At 38.5% G+C, this 27,894-nt stretch overlaps 1 protein-coding gene across 2 annotated transcripts in view; it reads right to left on the reverse strand.

Moving 5' to 3' along the window:
* The window catches only part of KIAA1328 (KIAA1328 ortholog), a 169,207-nt gene that overhangs the window by 51,503 nt on the left and 89,810 nt on the right, over window positions 1–27,894 (reverse strand). For both annotated transcript variants that reach the window (XM_071731920.1, XM_071731919.1), the window contains 2 exons: window positions 6,392–7,077; window positions 3,717–3,812 (listed from right to left, as the gene is read on the reverse strand). In XM_071731920.1, the coding sequence (XP_071588021.1) occupies window positions 3,717–3,812; window positions 6,392–7,077 (782 nt within the window). The remainder of the gene's footprint in view (window positions 1–3,716; window positions 3,813–6,391; window positions 7,078–27,894) is intronic.

Consider the following 27,894-nt stretch of genomic DNA (forward strand, 5'->3'; position numbering starts at 1 on the left):
GACACGACTCCAAACAGGAAACAAAAAATGGGTGCTACCAATGCTATCGGTTTCTAAACATCAGTTCTATTAAAAAACAGGAATTATGGGGCCAACACAAGTCAGGTCAGAGGTGGCAGAGCCAGGTGACTGCATGCAATTTTCATTTTCTTTTAAAATTATTTGGAGGGTGAGATTGTGTGAACAAACCTGGATGCACCTGGGACAGCAGGGGGAGCTACAAGTCTGCGTTCCTCTGCACATCTATCTAATTGTGTTGAGTATTTGGACAAAAATACATAAGTGTGCTTGCACATCACCATAGAAAGATGCCTGCATGTCTAACAAGCAACAAAAAAAATCGAGTTCATAACAAAGCATTAAACATGGAGCAAGAGATAATTGTCACCTTCTCTTACAACATAATAAAATAGTTACACCACAAACATAAAAATCTTTTAAAAGACCCTTGACAGCATTCCCTCCTGGAACTATCACCATAGCAATGAGCATTCAAATAGGGGGAAACTAGTGCTGAATTCTGTGTTTGATATTTTCAACTAACTAAAAATACAAATTGGAAAAAATACACATGGGTGATGTAGAACGAAGCACACAAACATAAAAAGCCTTCAACGAAATTAAAGGTGCCAAATTCCACCTGCAAATCTTTAATACTCCGGGAGAGAAATCCTTTAACCAGGTAGAATGCATTGAAAGAGTGCCTGTCAATAGCTGTAAACCCATCTGATAGGAACTGCTGGATACAGCAGCTACTTTTAACATTTTGGACAGGTCTGCACAGAGGTGGAGAGGCAGCATTGTGTGAAACCTGAGGAAAAGATGCACATTAGAGAGAAAGCAGCAGAAAGCTGTGCAGCCTGAGCTGTATAGGAAACCTAGGAACAGGAAAAGCAGAGAAGCTTGCATGTTAAGATTTAGGCACACAGCACAGCTCTGGGGGACAGGGGCTTGAAAAGACACACGCCATTCTGGAGCTGGTGTTATTAAAGAGGTCTTATTTCCATGACATTCAGATCCATGGTTCAGATTAAAGAAAAGAGAGAAGAGTGGATTGGTATAAAATTCCTCTCCCAGATGCAGAGATCGGGAGCACACACAAAAGTGGGTGCCAGGTGTATTGATCCTACTGAATACACATGGAGTGGGTACTTCAGCATGTACCAAGCACCTGTGTCTGGGAGATGGAAAGCAGTTTGTTAAAGGCTGTTTTATGCTAAACAAATGCGTCAGGTTATGTTTTTATTTTGAATATTTTAAAGCATCTTGCACACTGGGGCCGCCTTGAAAAGAAATTGTACAACCTGAAAACTTGCCATTAATTGAGTGCTGCTCTCTCCATAGCTGAAAATTGGCTGTGGGCTCACTTTGGAGCACTTCAAGAAGTGAAAAACATGCTCAATAAAACCTGCTCTGACTGCTGCACCTTAGAGAACTGGAGACCTTGCATCTGAAGGCTCTTCCAGTCCCACGCACTGGCCCAGCTGTAAGCAGGCAAAGGGTCTGACACATTTCTTCCCAACAGCTCCACAATATAACCAGCAGAGAAATGACAGACTCAACACTTCTAATTCATACTGGGACCATCCAAAGGGGCTGAGATGGACAACATTTGCTGACTTTGATAATAAAAAAAAATATATAATGGCATGTTTAGAAGGGAAAAAAAAAAAACAAACCAAAAGACACCCACTAGAAAAGTTGACTACAGCTTGCAGTAGTCCCCAGGGTAACAGTTTTCACAGACTATGACCAAAATCTGTATCAAAAATCAAACCCTGTATTATATTTTCTCATGGAAACCTTTTTTACCTTTTTTTAAGGAGGGGAAAAATAAATCTCCTGTATAAAAAAATACAGGAGATTACAAGATGCCTTTTAAAATACATATCTCATTTCTGACTACAATTACCTTTTAACAGCCTGGCACAGCTGCACACTCCTATTTGCTTTTTGTTTTTCATTAAGGGCTCCTCTATTATTTGTACCCACCCTATAGCATTTATGCCTGGCAGTGATGCACATTCCCTTGCCTGCGAGTCTTCCCACAGATAGTAGAGGATAATTGCAATTAGATTTTCTAATTGTAGATAATTAACTCAAAATGAGCTGTTAATTATAAAAAAAAAAACCCTATGTTTTTCAGTTCTTGATTACATTATTTATTTACTTCTAAACTCCAGTACCTCACTTTAGCAAGTTTAGTATTTTAAAGGACTTTCACCATTTCCTTTAAAATACCAGGATATTTTTAAGCTAAGTTTTGCTTATTTACTGAAATCAAGTTTCATGCTGTGAGGTTTCTTGGAGGAGCTCTCATGTAAGAGCTGAAGTCAGAGAGTTTTACTGATTTTCCAGTAGTCTTATGATAGCATTTGATGTAACAAGAACAATTTGGTAGGTCGACTAAAAAACAAGTAACAAAAAAACCACTCACAAAATTAAAGAGTTTAAAAAAAGGATGTATTCTTACTCCTTCCTTCTTCCTTCCAAATCTAGCCACATATTTGCAACATTTTCTCTAGACAGTGAAGAAAACATCACTTACGTATCCAAATGCATAAAAGAGAAGTGGATTTGTCTTCCACAGCCTCTTCTAGCTTTACATTAGAGTAAATTATTTAGGGTGCATTCATCTGGTAACCTTTCAAAACTGAAGATGGCATATAGGAAGAAAAAAATCCAAGTGTCTTGCTGCCAAACTTGGGAACCAGCTGGCATGGCAACTTGAGACTGCACGAACACATTAACTTTGAAAAATTACAGTAAATTAAAGCAGGAGAATGAAGAGAGGGTGGGGAACCTTTCGAAATCTGGCACACTCATTTTTTTTAATGGTGTGGGTTTTCCTCATTTTCCCTGCTAGGCTATGCAGATTTTTGCAGGTTTTTGGTAAACTGTTGCCAAGAAGCCTTACAGATGTTCTAGGTTATGTTTTTCCTAGTGCCTATATTTTTTCCAGTAGCTTAATGCTACTGCCATCTTAAATATATCATGACTCTCTATCTTTTGTTACAGTGATCACACTTCCATCACTTCAGCTTGTGTGAAAAACGAAGCAAAAAGGCATCAAAATACAATGAGGATATGCCATTAACTCACAGCATCAAAACACCTGGCTAAGGAGTGGCATATTCCAAGGAAACTAACAGCTCCTGCTGCTCTGGAGAAAAAAGGTTTTATCCCTTTCCAGTGAAGAGGGCTCTCAAAAATACAAAGTAAAATCAGTATCACTTGATAATTGAAACAAGAAAAAAGAAAGTACTGGACCCTTAGTTTATAAATAATTTAACAGATCATTTCTATCTGGGAGTTAAAAGATGGTTTGTTTTTTTAAATCAGGTCCAAATCAAGACTGAAGAGATGTTCTGACTGTAATTGAACAGGTAATAAGCAGTACCTGGAATAAAAAACAAAAGCTAAGATTTTGTGAAAACTCCATTTTGCACTGGGCTAGGTTAGTATCATTAGGAGTCACCAATCAAAACCTAAGACTGCTGCAGAGGGGCAGCCCCTAACCCATGAGTAATAACAGGTCAGCATAACTACTGAGTTGACTCATAAAATGCAACAGCCAATGAATTTTACCTTTCCTGCAGAAAAAAAGTTCCTGATCTGAAACAAACACATGAACAAATACACTTGGCAGCCAACATCACACTGTCAAGAAGATATACTGACACCATGAAGTACTTAGAAGTGAAGAGAGAAATTACCTTAGTCCCATGCTGTTGCTGTTCATCATCAGAGCAAGTTCTCCCAGTGCTTCATCAGTGGGCATGTATTCTGAAGCAGGTACACGGCCCCTGAACCTGAAAAAGAAAAGTTATCTGGTTTTGCAGCTGGTCAAATCATCACACCAGGAACTTGCCACAAAAAGGTGAGTTCTGTGTCTATGAACAGGGCATCTCATCAGATATGCAGAAGCTTCGATGTCTGTTTTCACACTTTCAAATACACTTTTGTATTGGAAGGCTGACTCCTGTCCATGCCTTTGCTTCTAAGGGTTTCCACTGGGAAAAAAAGATTAGAAAAATTTCATTTACTGATTTCCAAGGACCAGCTCCCTTAAGAAAATGGTCACAATATCCAATAACAAACATCCCTGTAGGGCTTAGATTATAGCTCCAGAGCTCAGTGGCATCAGGTGTAAAGTGCAAAAAAATGTAGAATTCGTTTGATATGGTTGTGTCTCCTGAAACTATGGGTCCACTGATGATATGATGCTCTATTTTTAACAGCTTATCCCAAGCTTTTCTTTCTCTTCAGTGAAGACAAAAAGGTCAATAACACAGGAAATTTTCCATTTGTACTTTAATAAAATTCCTGTTTCCAGGATTTACCCATATTTGTCTTCTCTGGTGTAGCTGGCATTAGGATGAGTCACTTCACCCATGAAAAGGACAGACAAAAATAAATGCTACCTGAAACTGGATTTCTGTTGTATGAGGTTTTTTAAGACTGTCATGATGTTAAGAGAGAAACTGTTAGATCATCCTGACAATGAAGCAAAGTATATTTGAGCTTAGCTAAACAAATTTTTGCTGTCTGTAGTATATAAAATTACTCTGTTGTCAAGTGCAAAAGTGAATTACATATCTAGAACTGAAATAGAACTGTGATGCTTAAGATATTTACCTGTAAATATCAAACATTTAATTCTAAAGAGACTGAATATTTTTAACAGCAAACACACTTTATTCTAGTTGCTTTTCTTAAGAGAATATGGCAAATATGCTTTTACCAGCATCTCTGAAGAGATCACAAAAATACTGAGTCCTCATGTTGATCATATATCATACATGATTTTCCTTCATAAAGTTCTTTTATGTAGCTAGAGTTCTGTAAACCATAAAATTTCCTACAGAAAAAGAATGGCTAAAATAGGCATAATGGCATTAACAAGCACATTATTATAGATACATTTAAGGTCTTTTTTTTTCTGGGCTTACGATGCCTCAAATGCTGAAAAATATCCATTAGAAACAAAGCCACTGGAAAACTCAATCTGTATGTCCTTCATATCCTGCTTGTTTTTCATCAGAGGGATTCATGCATTGAATTAAGGTATTTGATGATTAAGAATCCATCTGTTCCTATTTAATTCTCACCTGAAGTAATAATCCTTTGTTTGTAACCTCAGTCATTTTCAACTCAGTCATTTTCAACTCACACAATTGTTATTGTCTTTAAGACAGGTATTTTTAGAGCCATAAAAACACCTAATTTTCAAGGTAAAACACAATCCAAGACAGCAAACAAAAGATCACCTAAATTACAGTAGTCTCTTTCAGAGTTTGAAAACTAAGCAGGGGACTGGGACTAAGAAAGTGATATATTACTCCATAGTGGTTAAAACACATGAATGTAGGAAGTGGGTCACATAATGCAGACTCTCATGGGATGCTGTCAGCACTTGCCATATTAAGGCAGTATCCAAATAAGCACTCTTGTGAAACCCTCCTATTGCTTTTTCTAAAAGAGGGCTAGACTGTTCCCCATTACTTTCCCTTCCTAATGCTGAAATTCTAGTACTCATCCAGATGAGACTGGATAGTTCAACTTGCTGTGACCTGCTCCCTTTCATTATTCCTCTCTAGAACCATGATACCAATAGCCCAGTTTCTCCCTCTTTCCAAAATCACCATTTACATTGTCAGGAAGGTGTTAACCTCACTTTCTGCAACAGCTCATGGGCTTTCAAGCCACACCTCATGTTTCTATGGTTATTGCCTTTCCCTTCTTCTAGTCTTAAGCACATATTGTGCCTCAGTCTTGGCATTTTTCCTTTCACAAACACCATGGGAAAGAAATGTCCTTGCTACATAGACCTCTCTTTTCCATATTTACACAAGGAAGAGTACTTTTTATATATATCTGTACATATATATATATATATATACATAAAATTATCTCCAGCTTTGCTGCAAAACACACTTTTTCCAGCCCTACTTAGGAAGATGTAACACTTCAAAACTGACTTCTCTGAGGAAAAAAGAGAGTATGCCTCATCTGTGATGTCCACCCTGACATTGCACTCCTGACAAATGTCTATTCTTTCATGTGGCTGCACTAAGATCAACCTCTCATTTTATTCCACTGCTCCTCTTTTCCTACCTAGTCTTTTAGCACTGCTTCTCTTGTGCCTTTCTTTGTACCACATACTGTTTTCCTCTGCTGCTTTCCACAGCTGTCACACTGTTTCCCAACAGTATATGCTAATATACTAAAAAGTCTCCCCTCCTCTAAATCACTGTTGGAATTTGTGCCACAGGTCTTGCCTACCTTATTTTATCACTTCCATTCTCCCACTTTAATTAACTATTGCCCATATGTTCATTAGAAATTTTAGATACTTTTTTTTAAAAAAAATTATAAATCTCAAAATCACCTGTTATAATCCATGCAGGACTGGTGTAGTTGCTGTTGTTTTAGGAGCAGGTTTGCCTCTTGCTTAGCTAACAAATGTTGGAGTCGTTCCTTTTCAATTTCCAGCTCCATTTTCTGCAGAAGCAGCTTCTGCCTTCTTTCTTCATACAACCTTTTAGCCTGCTCTGTTTCTTTAGACTCTGAGTCCTCACTGTCATTCAGCCCAGAAATTCGAGAGCACCTGGAGTAATCACAGGGTTTGTGAACTGGCTCAGAGTGTTTTCTAGGTACCTGGCTGACATGGTGGCTCTCTTGCATGCTCCCTGAACTCCCTACATGCCTGCAGGCACATTCATGACTAAATTGCTGGGGGCATGTGCTCTGAAATTCATTAGCTTTCTGGTCTATCTCCTGAGCTGGTTTTACATGACCAGGGCTCCTCTGTTTCACGGAGGAAATCACATTGTTGCACTTTCTGTGCAGGCCATTTTCTACTGGATATTCCACCAGACACTCCTGATGATTGTAATGATTTTCAGTCCCATAATGGTGATTATTCCTGCAAGGTTGAGACAATACAACACGGGCTGGGCTTCCAGATTTTGATGCTCTGGTGTTCTTATAAAAGGTCTGAGGTCCCCTGGTACCTAAGTAGGAACCATCTAGCTCCAGAGACAGCTGTTGGCACGAGCTCTTCTTACTGCATACCTGCAACAAGAGAAACAATTTCCTGTGAATTATCAAAATTTATCTTTGGTCATTAATTTCACTTGTTAAATGTGGGATCTCAGAAACAGGCTTGCTGCATCATGCTGATGGACACACTGCCGAATCCAAGAAAATGTTTATCAGAAGACAGACAAAACTCTGCTATCACATCTACGTTTCATTCCATCTACACAAGTATAATAAATGTAAAACTACTGCCTGCAGGATCCTCAGCATATAATGAGTTGCTTCAGAGTATCAAGTAGTTGTGAGCATCTAGGGTTACATAAAATCAACTTGAAGAGTGGCAAAAAACATTAAATGTTAATGTTTGAAAATGTTTAATTTTGAATACCGAGCCAAGAAATCCATTCCGCCACTATAAATACTCTTTGATTGGCCATTACACAGCAGGAGATTTGATGTAAAACATTTCACCTTGCACTGAATGGGATATTACTTACCAGTGGAAATTTGATGAGAGTTTTTGAAATATCTTTACAGAAACACAGATAAAGCCCAACTACTTTCTGTAAAAAATGGTTGTACATCAAAAGCTGTCATTTAAATACAAAACATGTTTAAATTTAGCTATAAATGTAAGTGATTTTTCAATTAAGCTGGGCAAGTGATTATACTCTGATAAAACTCCTAAGAAAGAAAGCAACAGTAATTCACATTTGTCAACCCAGTGCAAGCAAATCCTAGTGGTTTCGTTATACTTGTGGATATTATGTAACCAGCATAAAAATCCTACTCACATCCTAGAGTATCTCTGCACTATGGCTCATATCTAAGCAGTTGATCATTTGAGATTTTATGCACATCAGAAGAGCAGTGAATCAGGAACTTGCATTGCTTTTGCTAGACCTGTGCATTAATTTCAACAAGATACTGAATTTCAACTCCTACAGCCTTTGGGACCTTCCACAGAGATCTAATTTTTTTAGTTGCAGAAGCTAGGTCTGTTAAAGATAGCAAACCCATTGCAGTGAAAGGGGTTTAGCAGGGAAATCTGGTATCCAGTGATGGAAAGAAAAGGTGTTATTTGCACTCTGTTACTGCTTACAACAGACAGGTATTCTCCATACAGAGAGGAAGACACTTGGCAAACCCGGGAACAGTAGCACTTAGGAATGCAAGCAAGTTTCCAGCAATGATTAAAACAGAGATATAATCCAGATCCAGGCAGTGTTTATATGTATAATTTAAATTCTCTTTTAAATAAACAAAATACTAAATATACTCTGCTGCCCTTCAAGACAACCAATTACAAGTTTCTTGTAGACTTCACAGAATGTAAATTAGTGTGGATTAGCACCTGAATACTGATATTTGTCTCTTTCCAGTTTTCTGGCAACAAATACATCCTCTCTGACACGTGACTGAAAGCCAAGGATGTTGTGTTGTACCCCAAACATACCAGTGAGTTGGAGGCATCTGCATTAGTGTGAGTGCTAAATGTCTGAGGAAACCCTGGAGCTTGGAATGGGTGAAAAATTCAGGACATTAAAATGTTTTAAAGTCACAAGGGCTGGCAGGGCTACTAAGCAGAAATTCAACATGCTGCCAAAAAGATAGAGCTTTGTTATTTACTATTTGTAGTATGCCATCCTTGTCAGCAATATTTTCTAGGGATACAAAGCTCATTTAATATAAATTATACAATACATAAAGGGATGTCCAGCAACAGGAAGAACTAATACAAAAAAGGAAAGTGAGAGAATCCTGAGGTTACCTGTCCTCTGGTTTTCCACCTTACTTCTGCAGCATAGGGTGTGCTACTAAAAGCCTACACCTACTCCTCTGCAGCCCATAAACAGAAGAAAAAGGAGCAAACAAAAAAAGACTGAAAAGACAAAATAACTGAGAATTGTTTTATTTTAGCAGTTTGCTTTATTGACTGAAGAGACAAGAGAGTGTTAAGAAATCTAAGCACATGAATGAAGATGGTACAAAATAATCATCAGGAGCAGTTTTAAGAATAAAACCTCACATCACAAATTAACTTCATGGCTGAGACTCTATTAAGAGTCCCTGAAGGCCCTAAAAGAGAGGTACCAGTTAGCATTTGTTGACCTTGGCTGCCATTAAATCTGCCCTGATGGTCTCAGAAATGGCACTGACATTTAAAGACTTCATAACAAGGCAGAGAAACTTTAATGTTATTTCACAGTTACAGTATGTTTGCAGGGGGGGAAATTCTTATTAATGTCATTGAATGCAAGTGAGGTTTTTTAAATCCTTTTAGAAGAAGAAGGTCATGTTAGGCAGAATACTGAGTTCCAGAGTGCCTTTGATGGCTACTCAGTACTTTGAAGAGCCTAGCCCCAAAGAAAAATTAACTATTTTGAGTCAGAAGCTAGCCAACAACTTTCTGAGCCATTTGTGTTTTCTTGGTTAATTCCTTACTTGAAAACTACAGCTGGATGGTAGAGGCTGCAGGCAAAATTGACTGACATTTACTCTTACAAGCAATCAGATACGACCAGAGCATTCCATGACAGATCTGCAAGATGCAGGCCAGGTGAAGGGGAAAAAAAAATAATAAAAAAATAAATAAAATTCCAAGACTCACCTACTACTGTGAGTCTAAAGACTCATAAGCATAAGGAATTGGGTAATTTTACTAGATGAGCTTAAGAAAGATATTGCCTATGGGACACATGGAAGCCATGATGGACCATGATGGAACAGCTGTGCTTTCCCCTCTGTGGAGCTCTTCCAGGCTTGCTGTAAGGTATTTAAAGATACAACTTCCTTTAACTGAGGCTTAAACAAACAAACAAACTCAGACTGCTCCTTGAAACATATGGAGTTAATAAGACTCAATCAGATATGAAACTCTTGCATAGAAACAAGGAGTTATTAAGAAATAGTTCAAATAATCCGTAGAAGGGACTAAAGAGGAAGACATGGGGAGAGCTCTACAAATTCTTTATTCTATCCCCAGTAATTTTTGCTTAGGGATTCAGAGCAAAGCTTAAACAAACATCCAGTCCTTAAAACTTCCTACAAGCAAACAGCACACCAGTTTTATGCACGCAGCATTATGATCTCTGCAATTTCCTCTTAAATGCAACTTGTGTGCTCTGCAGTGTTAATTCACATCACTGGCAAAAGGGACACATTTACAGACCAGCTCCAGCACACCAGGCTTTTTACTGCAAAGGACAAAACAGTAACTGACCATACATTACAATTTCAGCACACAGTCAAGGTCCTGACATACTTCACTGATAGCTTTGTGTGTACAAAACATGTTTAATAAGTAGCCCAAAAGCATTACCCTGAGAAGTGCTGTACTCTGAGGACAAAAGCTAGGGTCCTAGCAAAATACACTGAACAGCAAAATTCCTGTAGACGTTAACAGCATTAGAGTTTCATCCACACCACCTGGGTTTGCAGTTTGTAGCTGAGAAGTATCTGAATACAGAAAAAGAGACAATGAACTAAAATTGTTTTCAGTTATATCGTGGGAAATCTCTAACCTGGACTTTCATCTCTGGGGTTTCTTTTGGTGGGGTCTGGACCATGCAGGTCCAGAATTAGTCCATCACACTGATCTGAGTGTGAACCCTGGAGGAAGCCAAGAAGACTGAACAGAAGCAGCAAACAGAGGAGAAATGCAGAGATCTAAAGATAATTAAAGGTGAAGCAAAAAATTCTAAATAGACAAATGAAAGAGTACCATATGCAGGGACATTTTAAAAGATAAGCAAGGGTGCATATTGGTGACCTGTGGTGACCTGGCTGATGCACTTTCTTACTTACTTTACTTACTGTAAATCCTAAACCTGGAACTCAGTCACCACTCACTATGCATTGTTGATGTGTAGGTCTCATCTACATAAAGCTTGCCTTTGGGTTTGCAAGTCTATTGACAGTATAAGCACTGGCTCTTATGAAAGAATGCATTATAAATAAGATCAGGTAGGAGACTGGGGCAACAGAAATGACATTTTAAGAACAACTATTTCAAATGATAGGACTATTTGAAGTGCATTATGAGTGACTGAGAAGCTATTCTTTCCAAGAGTGTGCAAGAATTTATTAAGGAGAATGTAAAAAGGTAAAGATTTTAAAGTAAATTAGTAGGATCTAGCGAAGTCTATAATTTAAAAAAATATAATCATATAATCCTCTATGAAATCTCTACCATAAGTAACCTCATATCGGTCATTACAAAGTGACAAAATAATAGTTCAGCAACTGTTTCTGTCAGTAGCTTGGATAAATACAGTAGGTAACTCAGAAGGTACCATTGAACAGACCATTGTTCAAGCAAGTAATAAAGCACCATTTTCTGTACTAATTATGTATGGCTATGATTGCCATATTCCGCTGAACAAAACAAGTGGTCTCAAATCAAAGAAGCTATGTCAATGACAGCCAGAAGGCTGTACTTTTTCTGTGAAAATCTACTGAACTCAATATACTGAACAGGTGTAGAAAAAAATTTCAAAATAAAGTAGGAGCACAACACAAAAAGCTGGTTCTATAGCTTCTAGCTGACAGCAGAGGAACACCTCCTATGTTTGTGTTGCTTTCAATTTTTTTTCTCCTCTTTGTTAAGGGAGTTACAGCTCGGATGCCAGGTGCACAAAAAACGTGCATTCAAAGTGGCATGTAAGCATTCACTGGCACTCAGCTTTAAGTGTATATTTTTGCATTCATAAACATGCCACAGTTCTTCTCCAGCTACACGAATATGGTAGATAATCTCTAACAAATGCTTCCATTGCAGATCAGCAAACTGGTTTGACACTGCCTGATCAGGCAGTCTTTAATAACACAGTGCTCCAGGAAAACTTGAGGTGCCTGTATGCTAAATCTTAGAAGTCACTGCAAACAGTGTCCATTAAACCCAAACAGTACCTGTGCAAGGCAATGCAATACCTGACCACTAAAATTAAGCAAACATGCTTACTTTCCAAAACAAAACTATATGGGACCTGTTTGCATTAGAGAAAATGCCACTATACGAATCTTGACGGCACCAGGTCTAACTATTAACATTCAATGTGCTGCCAACATTATAAAAACAAAAAAAATCACAATCTTCCGACTTCAATTTTTTACTTCTGCCCTTTATTTTACTGAAGAATCAGTAGTTCAAGACCTAGATAAATATTTCAGAAACTATACTATTTGTGAGCAGAGCAGGTCACTACCATTTCCCAGTGCATTTGGAGTTCATGTGAAATAAGGGCAGAAGAGTGATGAGCTGCATTTTTAACATGGGCATACATAGAATAGTTGTCTATCTGACAGAGAATGCGTAATGCAACATCTGCACGGTACACCTTGCCAAAGCCCATCCCAAATAAATGTAGTGCATTCTCCCTAGTGCAATTAACTCTCGTACTCTGGCAGGTTTTGCTAGAAGATCATCAAGGTAGATTACCTTCCAGCACATGAACTAAATACTTACAGGTGTTATATCATCAGTTATTACTTACAAACTTCTGCATTTAACAAGACATCCAGGCAAATGAATGATCTAATTTATGAATTATTTATAAGAATTTCACAGCATGCTCCTGGCGTCATCCATGGCCTTTTCCAGGTCATATGACACCAATTAGAGCTGAATTTTAAATTATTCAATAACCTGAACTCTCCTGTCATTTAACATATAGATATCAATGCAGTAAACAAGTTAAGTCTAATGGGCCCTGGAGGCTTGCATTCCTCCGCCCATCAGCAGCAGAGGCTGTATGCTACCACTGGAATAGAAAATAATAGAATGCAGCAGTCAAAAACATTTGCAAGGTTTTAATAAGTTATTTTGGCTCCCTTAGGGATTTTAGTATAACTTACAAGCACTGAATCTAAAACATATTAAAGTCCTTAGCTATGTGCTTTTAAAACAAAATTAGGACATAGCAAAAGAGCAAGTCTGACACTAACCCTAATTTAGGCCCTTAATTTGAAATGTAGTGGAAATTATGGAGTAAGCAAGATTTACTGAGCACAACTCATTACCTTCAGGCTTTCCTACAGTATAGCCAAAAATAGCCCTTCTCCCAATACATATATACCTGCCTGTAAAGATAAGGCTACACACAGGGAAATGGAAATGGTAATTTAACAGCTATAAGTTGACAGGTGTATCTCACACTCCTTAGCAACTGGGTGGAGAAGGGACCACTGCTCTAGGAACTTATTCAGATTTGGGTACTGACTTCACGATGCACCAGTTCAGAGGAAAGGTTTAAGGACCTGCACAGCACATTATAAAAAGGAGAGGGGATATAACAGCCTCTAAAGCACAGATGCAATAGAAGATATATTAAAAACATTGCTTTGCATGATGGCTAGAAAAAGAACAATAAAATACCAACAGCAAAGGTACCCGAGATGAACAGCACAATGAGGCATCTGATTCTGTCTAAATGTAAAGAAACAAACAGCAAGCATTCTACGTCTTGACTCAAAATTAGTTGCCCTCTGACACGGCTTCACAAATGGAAGGAGGCATAACAAACCCTTTATCTACTGCTGTTCTTGCCTAAAGAAGCCCAAGACATACAGCAAAAAAATTCTGAGGTTGCATGCAGCTCAGTAAAAGCTGTGTCTAGCATGAACTGACTTATGTATACACTGCCTGTGCCCCAACTTTCTGCTGTAACAAACCCCAGACCCACTCCCACAGACTTGCAGATCTTGGAGGACTCAGCAACCTCACTCCTCTGCACACAGACTTCCTTTGCTCTTTGACTTCTTTGCAAGGATTAAAAAAATTCTTGAGCTCTATACAACAGCAAGAGGAAAAGATGGAAAGGGAAATGCTCAGTTTATCTTTTCAAACACAAGCAAGAAATTCTCTAGCTACCGCTCTCAAGATGAATGCCAAAGAAACAACGATGTTGAGAAAATATCATGCCAAATAAGTCAAAAACACACGTATCCAAAATGTCTAGCCACACTGGGGAGGATGAGGATTTAGATGAAATACCATTGGATTTTCTGCCCTCACCCTTACCACTGGAGGCTGCAAGAGAGTGCTTTGGGTTTTTTTAAAAAAACCTTTTAAAGGAAAAAATAGTAAAGAGGCAGAAAAAAAAGACAATTGCCTAATCTCACAGCACACATTTTAAGAACATACAAAAATAGCTGTAAGGGATTTTATTTTGGTTAAAAGCCAGTTTTAGTTACATTCCTATGCTGGGCAGCATTTGATTATTTCACAATACAGGTAGTAACATGTTGGATGATAAGAGAGAAGTTCGTATTTTTTTTTGCTAAAGAGTAATGTCCACCATCTATTTGGTCCTTAAAGGTTACTTTTTCAAAGTTATTTTAAAAAGCAACCAGTTTTCTACTTGGAATCAGAGGTTTAGCATATCAGGAGCTACACATGCTCCCAGCTACCACCAGTCTCTTCAGAATTTAATCAAAATTTGCTCCAAAGTCATGTTTTCATAGTCCTGGTCATAGGACAGAAGGGCAAATATTCCTTGACCCTTCTAAATAGCCCTGATTACTGTGATCAAACAGAAGCCAAATACTTATATGGATAAGAATGTGAAGATGTGTGAAGATTTCAGCAGATGAAGACATTGAATCAGCATTTGCCAACATTCACCTCACCATGAAGAGCCAACATCACCTTTCCCCTGTATTTACAGTAGGGATAACTGTGCTATGATGGATTTGTAAGTAACAGCCACTGTTCTCTCAGAAAGATTATCAGAAAGTTTACTAACCCTCAGAAGGTAAGCATCTCCTGCAGAGTCTCTGAGGTGTGAACATAGGCTTTGAAGTAACTTCAATGCACCAAGAAAAAAAATGGACCGCACCAAAAAATTAAAAGCATGTGCAGAAATAAGGACAGTGTTCTAGGGAAAAAGAGGAAGAAAGCTATTTACATAATACAGATATGCCACAAAATCAAATACAGAGTATCTTTTGACTTTAAAAGAGTGGAGAGGTGTTTCCAAGCAAGCATATTCAGTCAGGAGTGTCCTTGCACTAAGAGCCAGCCAACATTTAGATTCTGCTAATGATCCCATCTCTGGGAAATAATTCATAAAAAGTAAACAGTAATTTTCATGTGCCTGCCCTTTTGATCTTACATTTGTAGGGAGTATCCTGAGGCTAGCTGTGGGTGCCCCCTTGGCTCTGGCTGAATGACCTCTAATCTGCCCCTCAAGTAACGATCATACCAAGGAATGACAACAAGAGTTGCATGTAAGCAGACATTTCAGTGCAATCCCATTAAAGACAGGCTGACTCACTTCATCTTGTCAAAGAAGCAGTTCCACATAAGAAGAAATAAAGGCTTTGTAAACAGACTCTTTTATTTTGTAGTGATGCTGCTCTTCAGAACAAAGACTGGGACAGGACTAACACACCAGCATCTGAGTGGTACACAGCTTTCCATTAACTGGCCAAATGCTAGTGCATGACAGAACAACAGGCAGCCTGATGATTAGGTGTTAAATAGTCTTCATAGGAGAAGAAGATCCTTGAGAACCATGGTACTTGACCCTTCCATGTTTTAAAAAAGCATGTATGCCCTTTATTAGAAAGATGTCCAAAGGCTTAGACACTGATTGCTTATAGTCTCATCAGCTCTGAGATCACAGCTCACATGCTCACACTCAACACTAACTCACAGTAAACACAAGACAGCATGTATGAGGTAGATTAGATTAGGTCTCTGCCACTAGGAATGTGACTGAGGGAATGAGACAGAGATAGAACAGCCAGTCCAGAGCAGTTGACATGTAGAAACTTGCTGCCATGCCGAGGTGACTAAATTACCAGAAATTACTTTTTTAAACATGGGAGTGAGTAAACCACAAACCAACCTGCTGCAGTACATAGAAATGGGAGCACAGCCTATTTCTGTTTTGCAGCAAAACTGAAAAAACCCCATGTATATTCCCAAGATGACACGTACAATACAAAACAAGGGTGGATGAGCTGGGTAGCAGCAGAATTGCTACGAAGACATACGAAAGGCTGTGTCTTCTCTGAATAGTGGCAGAACTCCATCACAGGCAGTTACTACATATCTACTATGCTTTGAGTTCCTGCTTCAGTCTTCCTGCAGTTAGTTCATATCCCTGTTTAATGAGACTTTTGTCAGATTCTCTTGCATTGCCAACCACTCCATTTCTTATCAGAAGTCAACATCTCGGTTTACAGTTTTCTAGGAAGTCTGTGAAAGTGCAAATGGCACTCTTCAAATGGAGAGGACATGAACTTTTTCAACTAAGAACACATGCAGCTGGAGGCTTTGTGCAAAATACAACCACCCATGGGGAAGTGTCACCTAAGCAAACTTACATAATATCTCATAACCTCTTACCTAATCTGACAGTCTCCTCATTGGACAGGTGTCCTTTGAGGTCTCTGAGCAACAGAGGCAAACTATTTCATTGAGTCTGGAAGGTTTTGCTCCTTTGACATAAAAATTCAAGGTCCTCTTGGCATACAGGCTGTGATTTCACTGAAAAAATTAAACCTTTTCTATTTGTTTGCCCTGCAGTATCTGAAACAGGTACGTAAGTTAACTAATGAAAAATTGTAGGAAAAGTTGAATCAAAGAAAAAAGGAGCAGGCATGGAGCAAATAGCAATCTCTCGTTCCACAGGGGTAAGCCAGGTGTTTCTTTTTGAAGCCCATCATGAAAAAGCTGATTTCAGAATACTCTAGCCACACTAGGAATGCCACCAAGGATCTCCCAGCACACCTTTCATCTATGGTTGAGATTCCTTAAGAGCTGAGGTCAGTATACAGTAAGTTTAGTACTGCTGAAGGCAGTAAGATCTAACAGAGGGAAATGACCTCTGATATATCAAGCTACAAAGATCAACTTCCTCTTGACCCATGGAAATGGTCTTTTATAGTTCTGCTTGACACCATAAAGTATAGCAATGTTATCACTGCTATTATTTGCATAAAATGGTCCTAGATGTCGTGTAGAACAGTTTGACAGTCCATCCTGATGGGTCTCAGCTACAGAATATTGATGTAAAGGCTCTTCTAGAGTTACCATAGGCCATTAGGTTGCCTGAATGGACATCCATCACTACCAGCTTGTGTGAAGTAGAACATTAAGTTAAAAGGGCATGACCAAGCATAAATTGAAAGGCCCTCCAGTACTGCAGGGCAGCAGTGACCTTGTGAGGCAATCGCCTTCACTCTGAGCCACTACAGTCTAGACAGACAAACCAAGTAAAACCCACCCACAAGTTTATTAAAGGGAGTTTAGCCTTGGAAAGCTCACAAGTGTCAGTATTTGCAATAGCCTGAAAGGAAATCCTTGCACAAAGCTGGGCCTTTGTCATGAGCACACAAAAGTAGGAGAAAATTAAGAGGGTTTATAGTCTTACTCGAATAATAACCAAAACACTGTGTCCTGCTTACAAGCAGGACTGGAGTCAGAGAGGGACAATTTCCAACTACGACCCCCTAGAGTACTGTATCTCCAAGACAGAATGGAGTTGTAGACCTTCCTCTCAATATACAACCATCATTTTTATTGTGCTGTGCCAATACAAGAGCACAGTCTATATAGCTATGAGCAGACATTACACACTGCTTTTGCTCTGTTTCTAGCCAGTGACCTAACAGCTGCCCATTTTCAAAAAAATCTGCTCCCCATCTGACAACAATTAATGCAGCAAATATGCAACATCCACAGTTTGACATTAATTATTCTCAAGTAGGGAGCCAAGTTTTTTTTCCCCAAGTAAAACTGTAAAAGTTTCAGGCTTTGTATTTCATCTTTGGTCTCGTTTATCTTTCCCCATTTTGTGAACTCAATCTGTACAAGCCTGCATAAGTGTAAAAAGCAGAAATCACTCATGATGCCAAAAGGTACGAATTTTGCAAGTTCTGAAAAAATTCTAATGCTGAGTGGAAGGCTCCTCTAACTGGGTTCCCAGGTCACTTTTTTGCATAGAGGTAATTAACAAATATATTATGAGTACCAGACTTAAGCCTTTCTTATTCCATATAAAAAAGCTGCACTTCAGCCATCCCTAAATTCTGGATTCAACAAAGAATATTAATGCTTTGAGGCTGAAAATCTCCAAAATCACTCAGCAACAACTTTAATGGGAGCAGAATTAGGTCAACAGTAAAATTCACTCCCTCCAGGAATACAGTTGAACTATCCAGTTGAGCACAGAAAAAATTCTCACCATGTTTTTCCATATCTGTAAAGTCCCTTGGGATTTGCAAATAGGAAAAAAAAATTATTTCCAAATATTATTGTAAAGCAGAAAGTTCTGCTCCAATGGAGAAGCAAAAAAGAGAGTTTGAGCCTCCCTGACAGCTACATATTAAATGAGTTCATCTTTTCAAGTGCTACAAACTTTTAGATACATAGTTGTGAATATTCAGAAAAACTGAGGGGGGGAGTGGTGGAGGGGAAGGAAGAAGGGCCAAGAGTAAAGAAAAGAAGAAAGCCAAATCATATTGGTTCAGTCAGGTATTTAAAATGGGTTTTCTTTAATTAGCTGAACTGTAATACAAATTAAAACTGAATTTCTTGTTCACAATATATTCATTGGAGGGGAGGGGATGCAGCTGGCTATTTCCAGAGCAGTTCAAGTTAAAACAGACTCAGTTCTGCAGGACTGAACAGGAGCCAGTTTCCATCCTTCTCAAAAGACCAAAAAGCAACTTGGCAGCAGAGTCTGACTGCAAGCTCCATCTCAGAAATACTTATGAAGCAAGACAAACCTGTGGCAATTGTGACTGAACTCATTAAAATCACTACAGATTATTTAAAGCTCTCATGCCTGGCATTTAGGTCCTTTATTATGCTCTAAGTGCCTAGGAAAAGAAGCTGCAGACATAGGGCAGAAAAGAGGGGCTCTTAATACCGCAGCTGATCGCAGAGTGACCAGCAAAATTAATTTGGTGCCACACAATATTTTTGCCATGAGATGTTAAACAGGATTGATCGTAAAATTTCACTTTGTTTTTGAAATATTTTGCTTTCTGATGACAGAACTGTTGATGCTACAAATGCCCAAGCCCAGCTTTCAGTCAGGATAATGACCAGAAGCAAAGTAATCAGATCTCTTAGATCAGTGTCTGTTTCATGATACGAGATAAGATTAATAGTTTCATGCTGATTTGCCATTTCCTAGAATGGTGTTAAATTACAAATTTATAAGGGGGTGGTGGGGAATGTGTGCTGTATGAAATTCTTAAAAACGGGCAAAACCAAAGCACAGCTATCATAAGATAAAACCATAAAACAATCACAGCCCTTGGGGGACCAGAAGCTCTGTGCAGCCTCTCATGTGTCAGATCATCATAGGGTGCCTGGTTATTTTATGATAAGATTATCTAATGTTAATCTCACCACTAGAATTGCCTGCAATAAAAATGTTACCAACTTTCTAATTTTAATTACTGGGCTCCTGAAGATAACTACTTCAATTCTGTTTTTTAAAAAAACAACACTCCCCATGGTTTCTCTGAAGCTGGGAGTGCTTCAAATATCAAACTTGAGGATTAAGATGAGTTTCAGTGTCTCTAATTCTGTGATTATTAACTCCTCCCTTCCCTCCCATTTTCACCTAGTCATCCTGATAAAAGACATAATTATATGCACATAGGATAACGTGATATCCTCCATATCATTTCACAAACTGCCCCAAAAAATGCTGAATATATCGAAAGAAATCCATAATGCATCTGTAAGTAGGCATTTTTGAAATAAAATTATTTCCTAATTCAAAGCTGTCAACGTAATGACTTCAGGTTTACCTATCAGAACTGGCAATCACAACAGTAACAACCTACAAGCTGATTCCCTCCATTAGGTTTATGTTGAGCAATCTCTTCAGAACCCACCACTAACTTACCAAACAGATAATCTGACATTGGTTGCATCAGCCAGTATTGCAACAAATGCACCCTCCTTGCAGTACAATTCTCATACCCATTCTCTTTCAGCAAATACCTTTCTCCCACTAATCAATGCACAGTAGCAAATGACTGCAGAGCCATGAAAGCGATTTACTGTCATAGCTCTCCAACTGCAGACAAGAAATTTCAAAAGAAGATATTGTGCAAAAAACCTTCAGGAAAAGAGTTTTCAGGGGCAGTGCTCAGTGGGTTTACTCAGGAACAAAAATTAAGTGCGGGAGAAAAAAACCTTCAAGCAAGGGAACTTAGGCAGTATCAAGAACCTCCCATTGTATCACGAAGCAGTTTGATATAGTCCAAAAGCACATTCTCACCAGGGACACACCATTTAAGTCATTAACAGTCCATAGTTTGGGTCAGACTTCCATGTTTTTAATCAAACCTTATCACAATCAAAGTAAGAACATCGTTTTACAACATAGATGTACAGAACAACCCTTACAAGAGAGTTGTAACATGGTAAAACCAAAATATCTATGTCCTAATCACTCTATCATTGGATATTGTCCTAATATTATAATTTTCTGTAGATGAAACTAGAGAATAAGAAGAGTTGAAGATGATTTAAAGAAAAATTTGTCATGTTACTCACTAGTACAATACAATTTGCTTACACATCGGTTATTTTATATATGCATACATAATCTATTGTCTGCATTTCTCTTGTGCTTTTAGCATAAAAATTGTTAGAGAAAAGTCTAGATGTGTATTTCTCCAGAGTTCACCAGTTCCTGCTGTTTGTTTCTCACCTCAAGTCATAATCCTGTCTTTGACATCATAATCATTTGCACAGCCATCAATTGAGATGTCACAAATGGAAGATTATGGCCAGGTGGGGAATAAGCAGCAGGAGCAGATGAACTCTTAAGAAACAAAAATCTTGTTTTCATGCAAATGTCCTTCATAATAGAGAACAAAAGAACAAAGGAAGAAAAATACAATGGAGAGAAAATACTAGAAGCCAGATTGTTTCTAAATACATGATCTCCCTGAAGTTTCCTCTGAGGAGTAAGCTGCTGATTAACAACTTCATAAATCATTAGAAAAATAAAAGAAAATGTGACATCTGATGATTGACCCCTCCCCCCCTGCCACCACCACACATACACACAGCTTTCTACTTAACATGAAATCAGCAGAAAAATGAGGCATGAGCAGAAATGCTGAGAGAACTTGTAACCTTTAGAGGTATTTATATACATTATGTCTGAATATTCCTGGCAGTAACTAAGCACTGTTATCCTTGTTCTATAGACAAAGACATTGAGGTCAAGGAATACATAGGACCTCTCTGCATCTCGGGGACTGAAATCAGATTGCCCAAGACATAGAGATTAAAAAATTCACAGCTGAAGCAGCCAAAATTTTGGAGAAACAGAAAACCCATATCTTCAGTTACAGTCCTACAGAAGTGCTGTCACAGAAGGGTTACCCTGGGTTAGTACTTTCAAAGAGTTAAGAGAATTATTACCAATTTTTAAATTTTAAAAAATCATTCATAAATTAATCTGTCTGAAATTGATTCTATGTATCAATCTGAATGCCAATATGCAGTCACTGAAAAAAAAAAAATCAAAAACCTGCAATCCAGATCCTAAACAACAGAATCTTTATATGTGAATACAAATCCAATCAGCTATACTGATATTGCTCGCATTGTAATGCTGCTGCTGCAAAAAAAATATATCTACCAGGAATTCTCTGGTTTCATTTCTTTTCTAGTATCCTCTTTAATTCAGCTTTGGGTAAGCTGTGCTAAATTGTAAACTGGTTAAATTGCCATATTCTTGCCATTGCTGTTATAACTGTATCAGCAAAACTGGTGTTTCTGCACCAGCCTAATTATTAAACATAAGAAACTCATTTTTTTAAATAATAATTAAAAAAAAAAAAAACAACATGGTGCTTCACATACTTGTGTTCTGCTTCACTATTGCCTGTGATGATGCTGAACATATGCCATTAAATGTGACAGCACAGATAGCCTACAGCTCAAACAATTCCATCATCTGCCTGTATTCTAGTTCCCATACAGTCTTTTGGACATATCCTGTCCAGATCTTGTCACAGCACAGCAGATGTGTCAGCTCATTTCCTCAGCAGTAAAGTAGAGGAGGAACTTTAGCATGAAAATTGTGCCTGTTGTCCTCTTATTTTGCCTTCTCTGATTTACAGTGCTGAAGTATCAGGACTATTTCAAGTTCATTTGAATTGTCCAAACAGCCTTCTTGTAACTAAATGTCCCCTTTGACACAGGAGGCAATTCACCAGAAAATATTTCATGGCTTTGCCCACAGTGACCTTGTATTGTGGAAGCAAACCCCCTTTCCCTCCAAATCTAAAACAAATATGAGAAGAGCTGTAAATGGCATTCTAGCCTTTAACACCTAACAGGCATGAAAACTGACTACTAAAAGATGTCTGGATATTTGTACAACACAATTACACTTTAAAAAACCCTACGTACTATGCACGACATTTATTAATGACTGCAAGTAAATACATTGCTGAGTAACTCCAGACCAGGATTTTACACTCACATGGACAATCACCTAAATATTCTACCTAGATATTAACTGAACTGTAATTGTGCTCAAGTTGCACTTAGCTTTGAAATCACCTCTTTCCATCTCACACCCCAAAAAAGGCTTAGCTGCTTGCTCAGAACCTTTTTAATTTTGCTGGACATACCAGCACATTTAATGAAAGATATTATGTCTACCCAGTGCTCTTGTATAGCATCTGCTTTTATTTTATTTTGCTGTATTTTTTGAAACAGAAGCCTTACTCATCTATAACGTGTATATGTGCATCTTCTTTGAACCTATGACTTTCAGAGTCCAGCTGATTAAAGAATGTTTTGCTCCTGTACAATTTCATGGATTATATATTAATAGTTCTGAAATTCTATACTCAGAAAGGAGGTGCATTACAGAAAATACATTTAAATTCCTCCCTCCATTTTTCTTAAAGGATGACACATTGTTTGTGCCATTAGCAACCACTCTGAACATGCAAAGTGATGTGTAAATGCCTTCATGTGTGTTATTGTGGCATCTACCACACCTGCAAAACTTTTCCTATTCATACTAAAAGCAACAGACATACAGGAACATGGACAAGTTAAAAACAGGTATCAAGCAGTGTGGAAGTCATAGTTTTATCTGTGCAGGAGCATCTAAGGGAAAAGCACTTTAAAATTTCACTTTTCTAAGAATTTACAAATCTGTACTGGAAGCAAAAGTTCTATCATTTTGGAAAGAGCAATGCTGTGTTCACTATGAATCTTTACTTTTAGGTGGAGAGAACACAGGGTGGAATCAATTCTATACTAAATATATATCTAAAACCTGTATTTCCTTAACACCTTTGAAAGGTGAGTAGCATTCGTGCTGAGAATTACCCACTGAGAATTCCAAGACACAGCCTCTAGATAACACACTGCAGCAACAGATAATGGATACTCTAGGAAGAAGCTGATAGAAAAATGCCAGTTAAAATGTTTCAAAAGCAAGGAGACTGTAAGCCTTTAAGAATGAAAAAACATCTCCTGTTAGAAGCATAAACGACCAGCTACACTGTATTTTGCTCAAGGTAAAAAGAACTGAGGATGCAAAACCACACATGTGAGAGCAAGGACAGAAGGCCAGTACAACCACACCTATATGGAGTTTGAAGTAGCAGCACTTCACTCCTGGAGGCCACTGGTGTGCTGTTAAGTGGAAAAAGTCTGTGAGGTAAGAGTATAACCAATGTGCCTGGCAGACAAAAATCATTCCTATTATAAAACTGATTGCTAAGCAGAGCTTTAAATAAAGTTTGGAAGTGAAATGCTTTCAAATGTTAGGCTGTGATTTCTGAAATTAGAGGTCAATTCTATTACCCCTTGATGCTTGACTTCTCAAATTCCTTAAAATGTGACACTTGCTTCCATTTTCTAGGAACACACCTCATGAAGTCAAGCATATGGAGCCAATACAGGTGTCTTGTCTGCCATCTAAAGCTTTATTTTTCTCACATTCAAATTACCACTGGTTTTAGTAATGTCAATCCCAGCACACGTTTGAAATGCGCTTCCATTTACCACAGTGCAGAGCTACATGGCTTGGTAAATACATGCAATTTAGGTTCAAAACCATAGCTTCAGGAACTACATATCAAGAATTTTGTATTACTGAAAATTAATGCCTTTTTTGCATATGCTTGAGCAATAAATTAAAAAGCTATGTCTTGCACGTACGGGATTTTCTTAGCCTTCATTTTAAAAAAGAATCATGCATACAGAGTTGCATTTCAGCTTCTTATCTGGGCTTTTAATAAGTGAATATGAATTTATTTTAATTCATCAAAACCAACTAACTAGAACTATATGAGTCTTGTGTTTTGTATGGAAATTGGTTTGTGTTCAACTGCACCAATATCAACCTCTGAATTCAATTCTCTGAAAAAAACCTGGCACCTGCATGTACTGTACCATTAGTAGTAACCAAGTAGAATAATCAAAGCAATAGTCATAATTTCTTTTAGAACAGAAAACTACTGTCCTCATATCAAAGCTGGGTGGAAAATAAATCAGGTTTTGATGATTGCTGGAATGGGGGGTACAAGAACTAAATAACACTTTGAAGCTGTTGTCTCTTGGAGAACAATATTCCACCCTGGCATCTCCATCCCCCTGTGTAGATGGAATGGAATCACTTCTCTCCTGGCTCCCTGCTTAAGGCAGCATGTGAGGACATGGCATGGGGAGTTTTCTCAGGCCACATGAAGAGGGAAATTGGAACAGATACCTGGAATTGAACTCTTCCTTCAAAGGTTACCTGTCAGGCCCTGTAACTGCTCTTGCCTTACCTCAGCTTTCTGCCAGAATCATCCCTGCAATAACTTTCACTTTATTTGTGATATGCAGCAGAATAGTGTAAAAATGGGTAAGTTTAGTCCAAGCTTCAACCACAGGGCCTGTTCAGCTGCTATATTTTAGCATTCACTTGCCTTGGCTTTTATCTGGTGTATGTTCTGGTACTCTGCTACATATTTACTATTTGCCACATCTATTGGTCCCCTAAGCTTTAGATTCACAGAATGTTTCAGGTTGGAAGAGACCTCCAACATCATCCAGTCCAACCTTTGGCCAACCCCATAACCCCTAACTACTAAACCATGTCCTCAAGGACCAGGTCCAAATGCCTTTTAAATACTTTCCAGGGGTGGTGACTACACCACTGTCCTGGGCAGATGATTCCAATGCCTGATTCCTGACAGTATCTGGAGCTACTCTGTATCCTGAGTGACACCTGTTCAAGGCATTTGGTTTACATTTCACAATTAATCCTGCCTGATTTTGCTGAACGAAAGGCTTTTTCAGCATCATCCACTACTACTCAAAATTATTCTGCATGTTTAAAAGCTTCTGAAATACACTGGTGTTGTGGTTTAAACCTGGCTGGTAACAAAGGATACCCCCCAGTTACGGGATGGCGAGGAGGAAATCCACGTAGAATCTGGTGGGTCAAGACAAGGGCTATGAGGTTTTCATTCATTAATGCTGCTCACAGGCAAAACAGAATCACCTTGGGGAAAAAAGTCAATTTAATTTATCATTAATCAAATCAAAACTGGCCAAAGAGAAAACACAAACCAGAGCTTAAATACTTTTCTCCTTTCTTCTTCCTGAGCCCAAGTTCCTTTGTTCCCAACACCTCTACCTCCTCCTCTCAGTGGCATAGACAGACAGGAGTGGGGTTTACAGTCTGTTGTCACAGTTTGTTTTCTGCCACTCCTTCCTTTTCAGGGAGAAGGATTCCTCAAGTCTTTCCCTACTCCAACGTGGGGTCCCTTCCACAGGAGAAAGTCCTTCATGAACCCCTCCAATGCAAGGCACAGTCTCTCAGGAGCAAACTGCTCCAGCATGGGCAACCCAGAGCCATGGACTGCTTCAGGAATAGTCCCTTCCATGGCTGTAGGTCCAGAACATCTGCTTCATGATCTTCCCCAGGCTGCAGGTCCACAGCTGCTCCACCAGAATTCCTCACGGGGCAGAAGGTCCACAATACCTGATCCACTGTGGTCCTTCAGGGTCTGCTCCACCATGATTCTCCATGGGTGCAGGAGACAAGCTGCTGTCTCATCATGGGATGTAGAGAAAAATCTCTTTTCAGGTACCTTCTCCCCCTCCTTCATCATCAGCCCTGGTCTCTCTGCTCCAGCACTGGTCTCCTCTGGTGGTGTTCTCTCTTTCCATGTGTTGCTTTCTCTCACCTCACCCTTCTCCTCTGCCCTGCTCTTAACTGCTCTGTGTAGTAGTAAATATTCTTCTTGAATGTGTTAATTGCAGAGGTGGACTTTTCCTGTTCACTGATGGCCTAAGGTGGGGCCAGGCATCTTGGAGCATGGAGAGCTATTCATAAGATAAGGGCAAATTTAACCTAGGTGAAATGCCAGGCCACAGACGACTCAAGGAAAAAAAAAACTTCCCCTGAGAATCAACAAGCTGTAACAACTTAAAGTTTCAGGGTTGCATTTATTGGGTTTTTCAAAACTTTCAGACTACAAAACTCATCGAGATGCATTTTGCTTATATTTTTCCCATAGTAGAATCTCCTTGCCAAAACTCTCCATTTGTACTCAGGATAGAAGCCTTCCTGTAGTCACCATTTTAGAGGTAACTTTCACAATCTTTCCTGCATTACAAACATACTAAATGCACCAAAATATAATTTTCTCTAAGTACAATGGTATTCATCAAATATTCAGCCTATTATCCCACATTCTCTTTGGGAACAGACATATCAATAGAGCAGCATCGTCAATCAATTCTATAGATTTTGAGTGTATCCACAATGAATCTACCCTGCAATAAATTGGCTTGAGTCATTTAAAAACTCATATCTTAATGTTTGGAGAAGAAAAATTATTATTTTGATCTACTCCTCCACCCCTTAAAGGGCTAAGCATTTAAAAGAAAAATAACCAACCACTGGATTACAGCCATCAAGCCTAAATAGAAATGATCAATCCAGAAGAGAAAAAATGTAAGACATCATTCCACATAAAACATAAGACATAAACAGACACAAAGATTTTAACTCAAAAGTTTTCAACTGTGTCAAATGCGTTACAGTAATTAAACAAGCAGACAGGGTGCCAAAACTGTAGGTAGTTGGAACACCAACATTTTCCCCCTTTTCAGTCTTTCTCTCTAGATTACTAAAGCATGTAAAATTGTGTTCTTTTACAAATAATGCTCTGTTAAGGTACTTGGTAAGGCACCAGAGGAAACGGTGACACAGAAATTGGCATGTGGATTTCTCTGCTAGTGTATACAGCACCACAAGAAGAGAGCCCAGGATTCTCTCCTTCTTCCTTTCGTTAGGCAGGCATTTGCAATTCCTTTTCAGAAACTATTCCCATTAGACTTCCTCCTCAATGCATGTTGCATTACTTCTCTTGAATGAATCACATCTATGTGGTACTGCATCTCAGACTCCTACCAGCTCATTTTAAAAGCTTTTTTCCCCGTCATGAAATGGAGGTGACTGAAAATACAGTTGCAACTTAAAAACATCATAATTCATTACAATTTGATCAAATGGCACTGAGCAATTGCTTAGCTCAAATTACAAAGAAAGAAGAAAGTTCACCATGAGACAGTTTTTTCCTGGCCCCATAAAATACATCTGACATTAAAGCAACTTAGTACTTTTTAAAGGTGCTGAGTGCTCACAGCTTTCACCAATTTCAAACAGTCAAGAACACTCAGCATCAGCACCGCAAGCTAAAGTCCATGTCAAAATATTTTATCTGAATATACATTTAAACATGTAAGGTAAGCTACAAATATAACTGGGGAAAAAAATGCATATAGAAGCTAAGATTGCCAGTTCTCCCAAGGCAGAGGATCACCTACAATGT

The sequence above is a fragment of the Heliangelus exortis genome, chromosome Z (assembly GCF_036169615.1).
Source record: "Heliangelus exortis chromosome Z, bHelExo1.hap1, whole genome shotgun sequence".
In the NCBI taxonomy this organism is placed as follows: Eukaryota; Metazoa; Chordata; class Aves; order Apodiformes; family Trochilidae; genus Heliangelus; species Heliangelus exortis.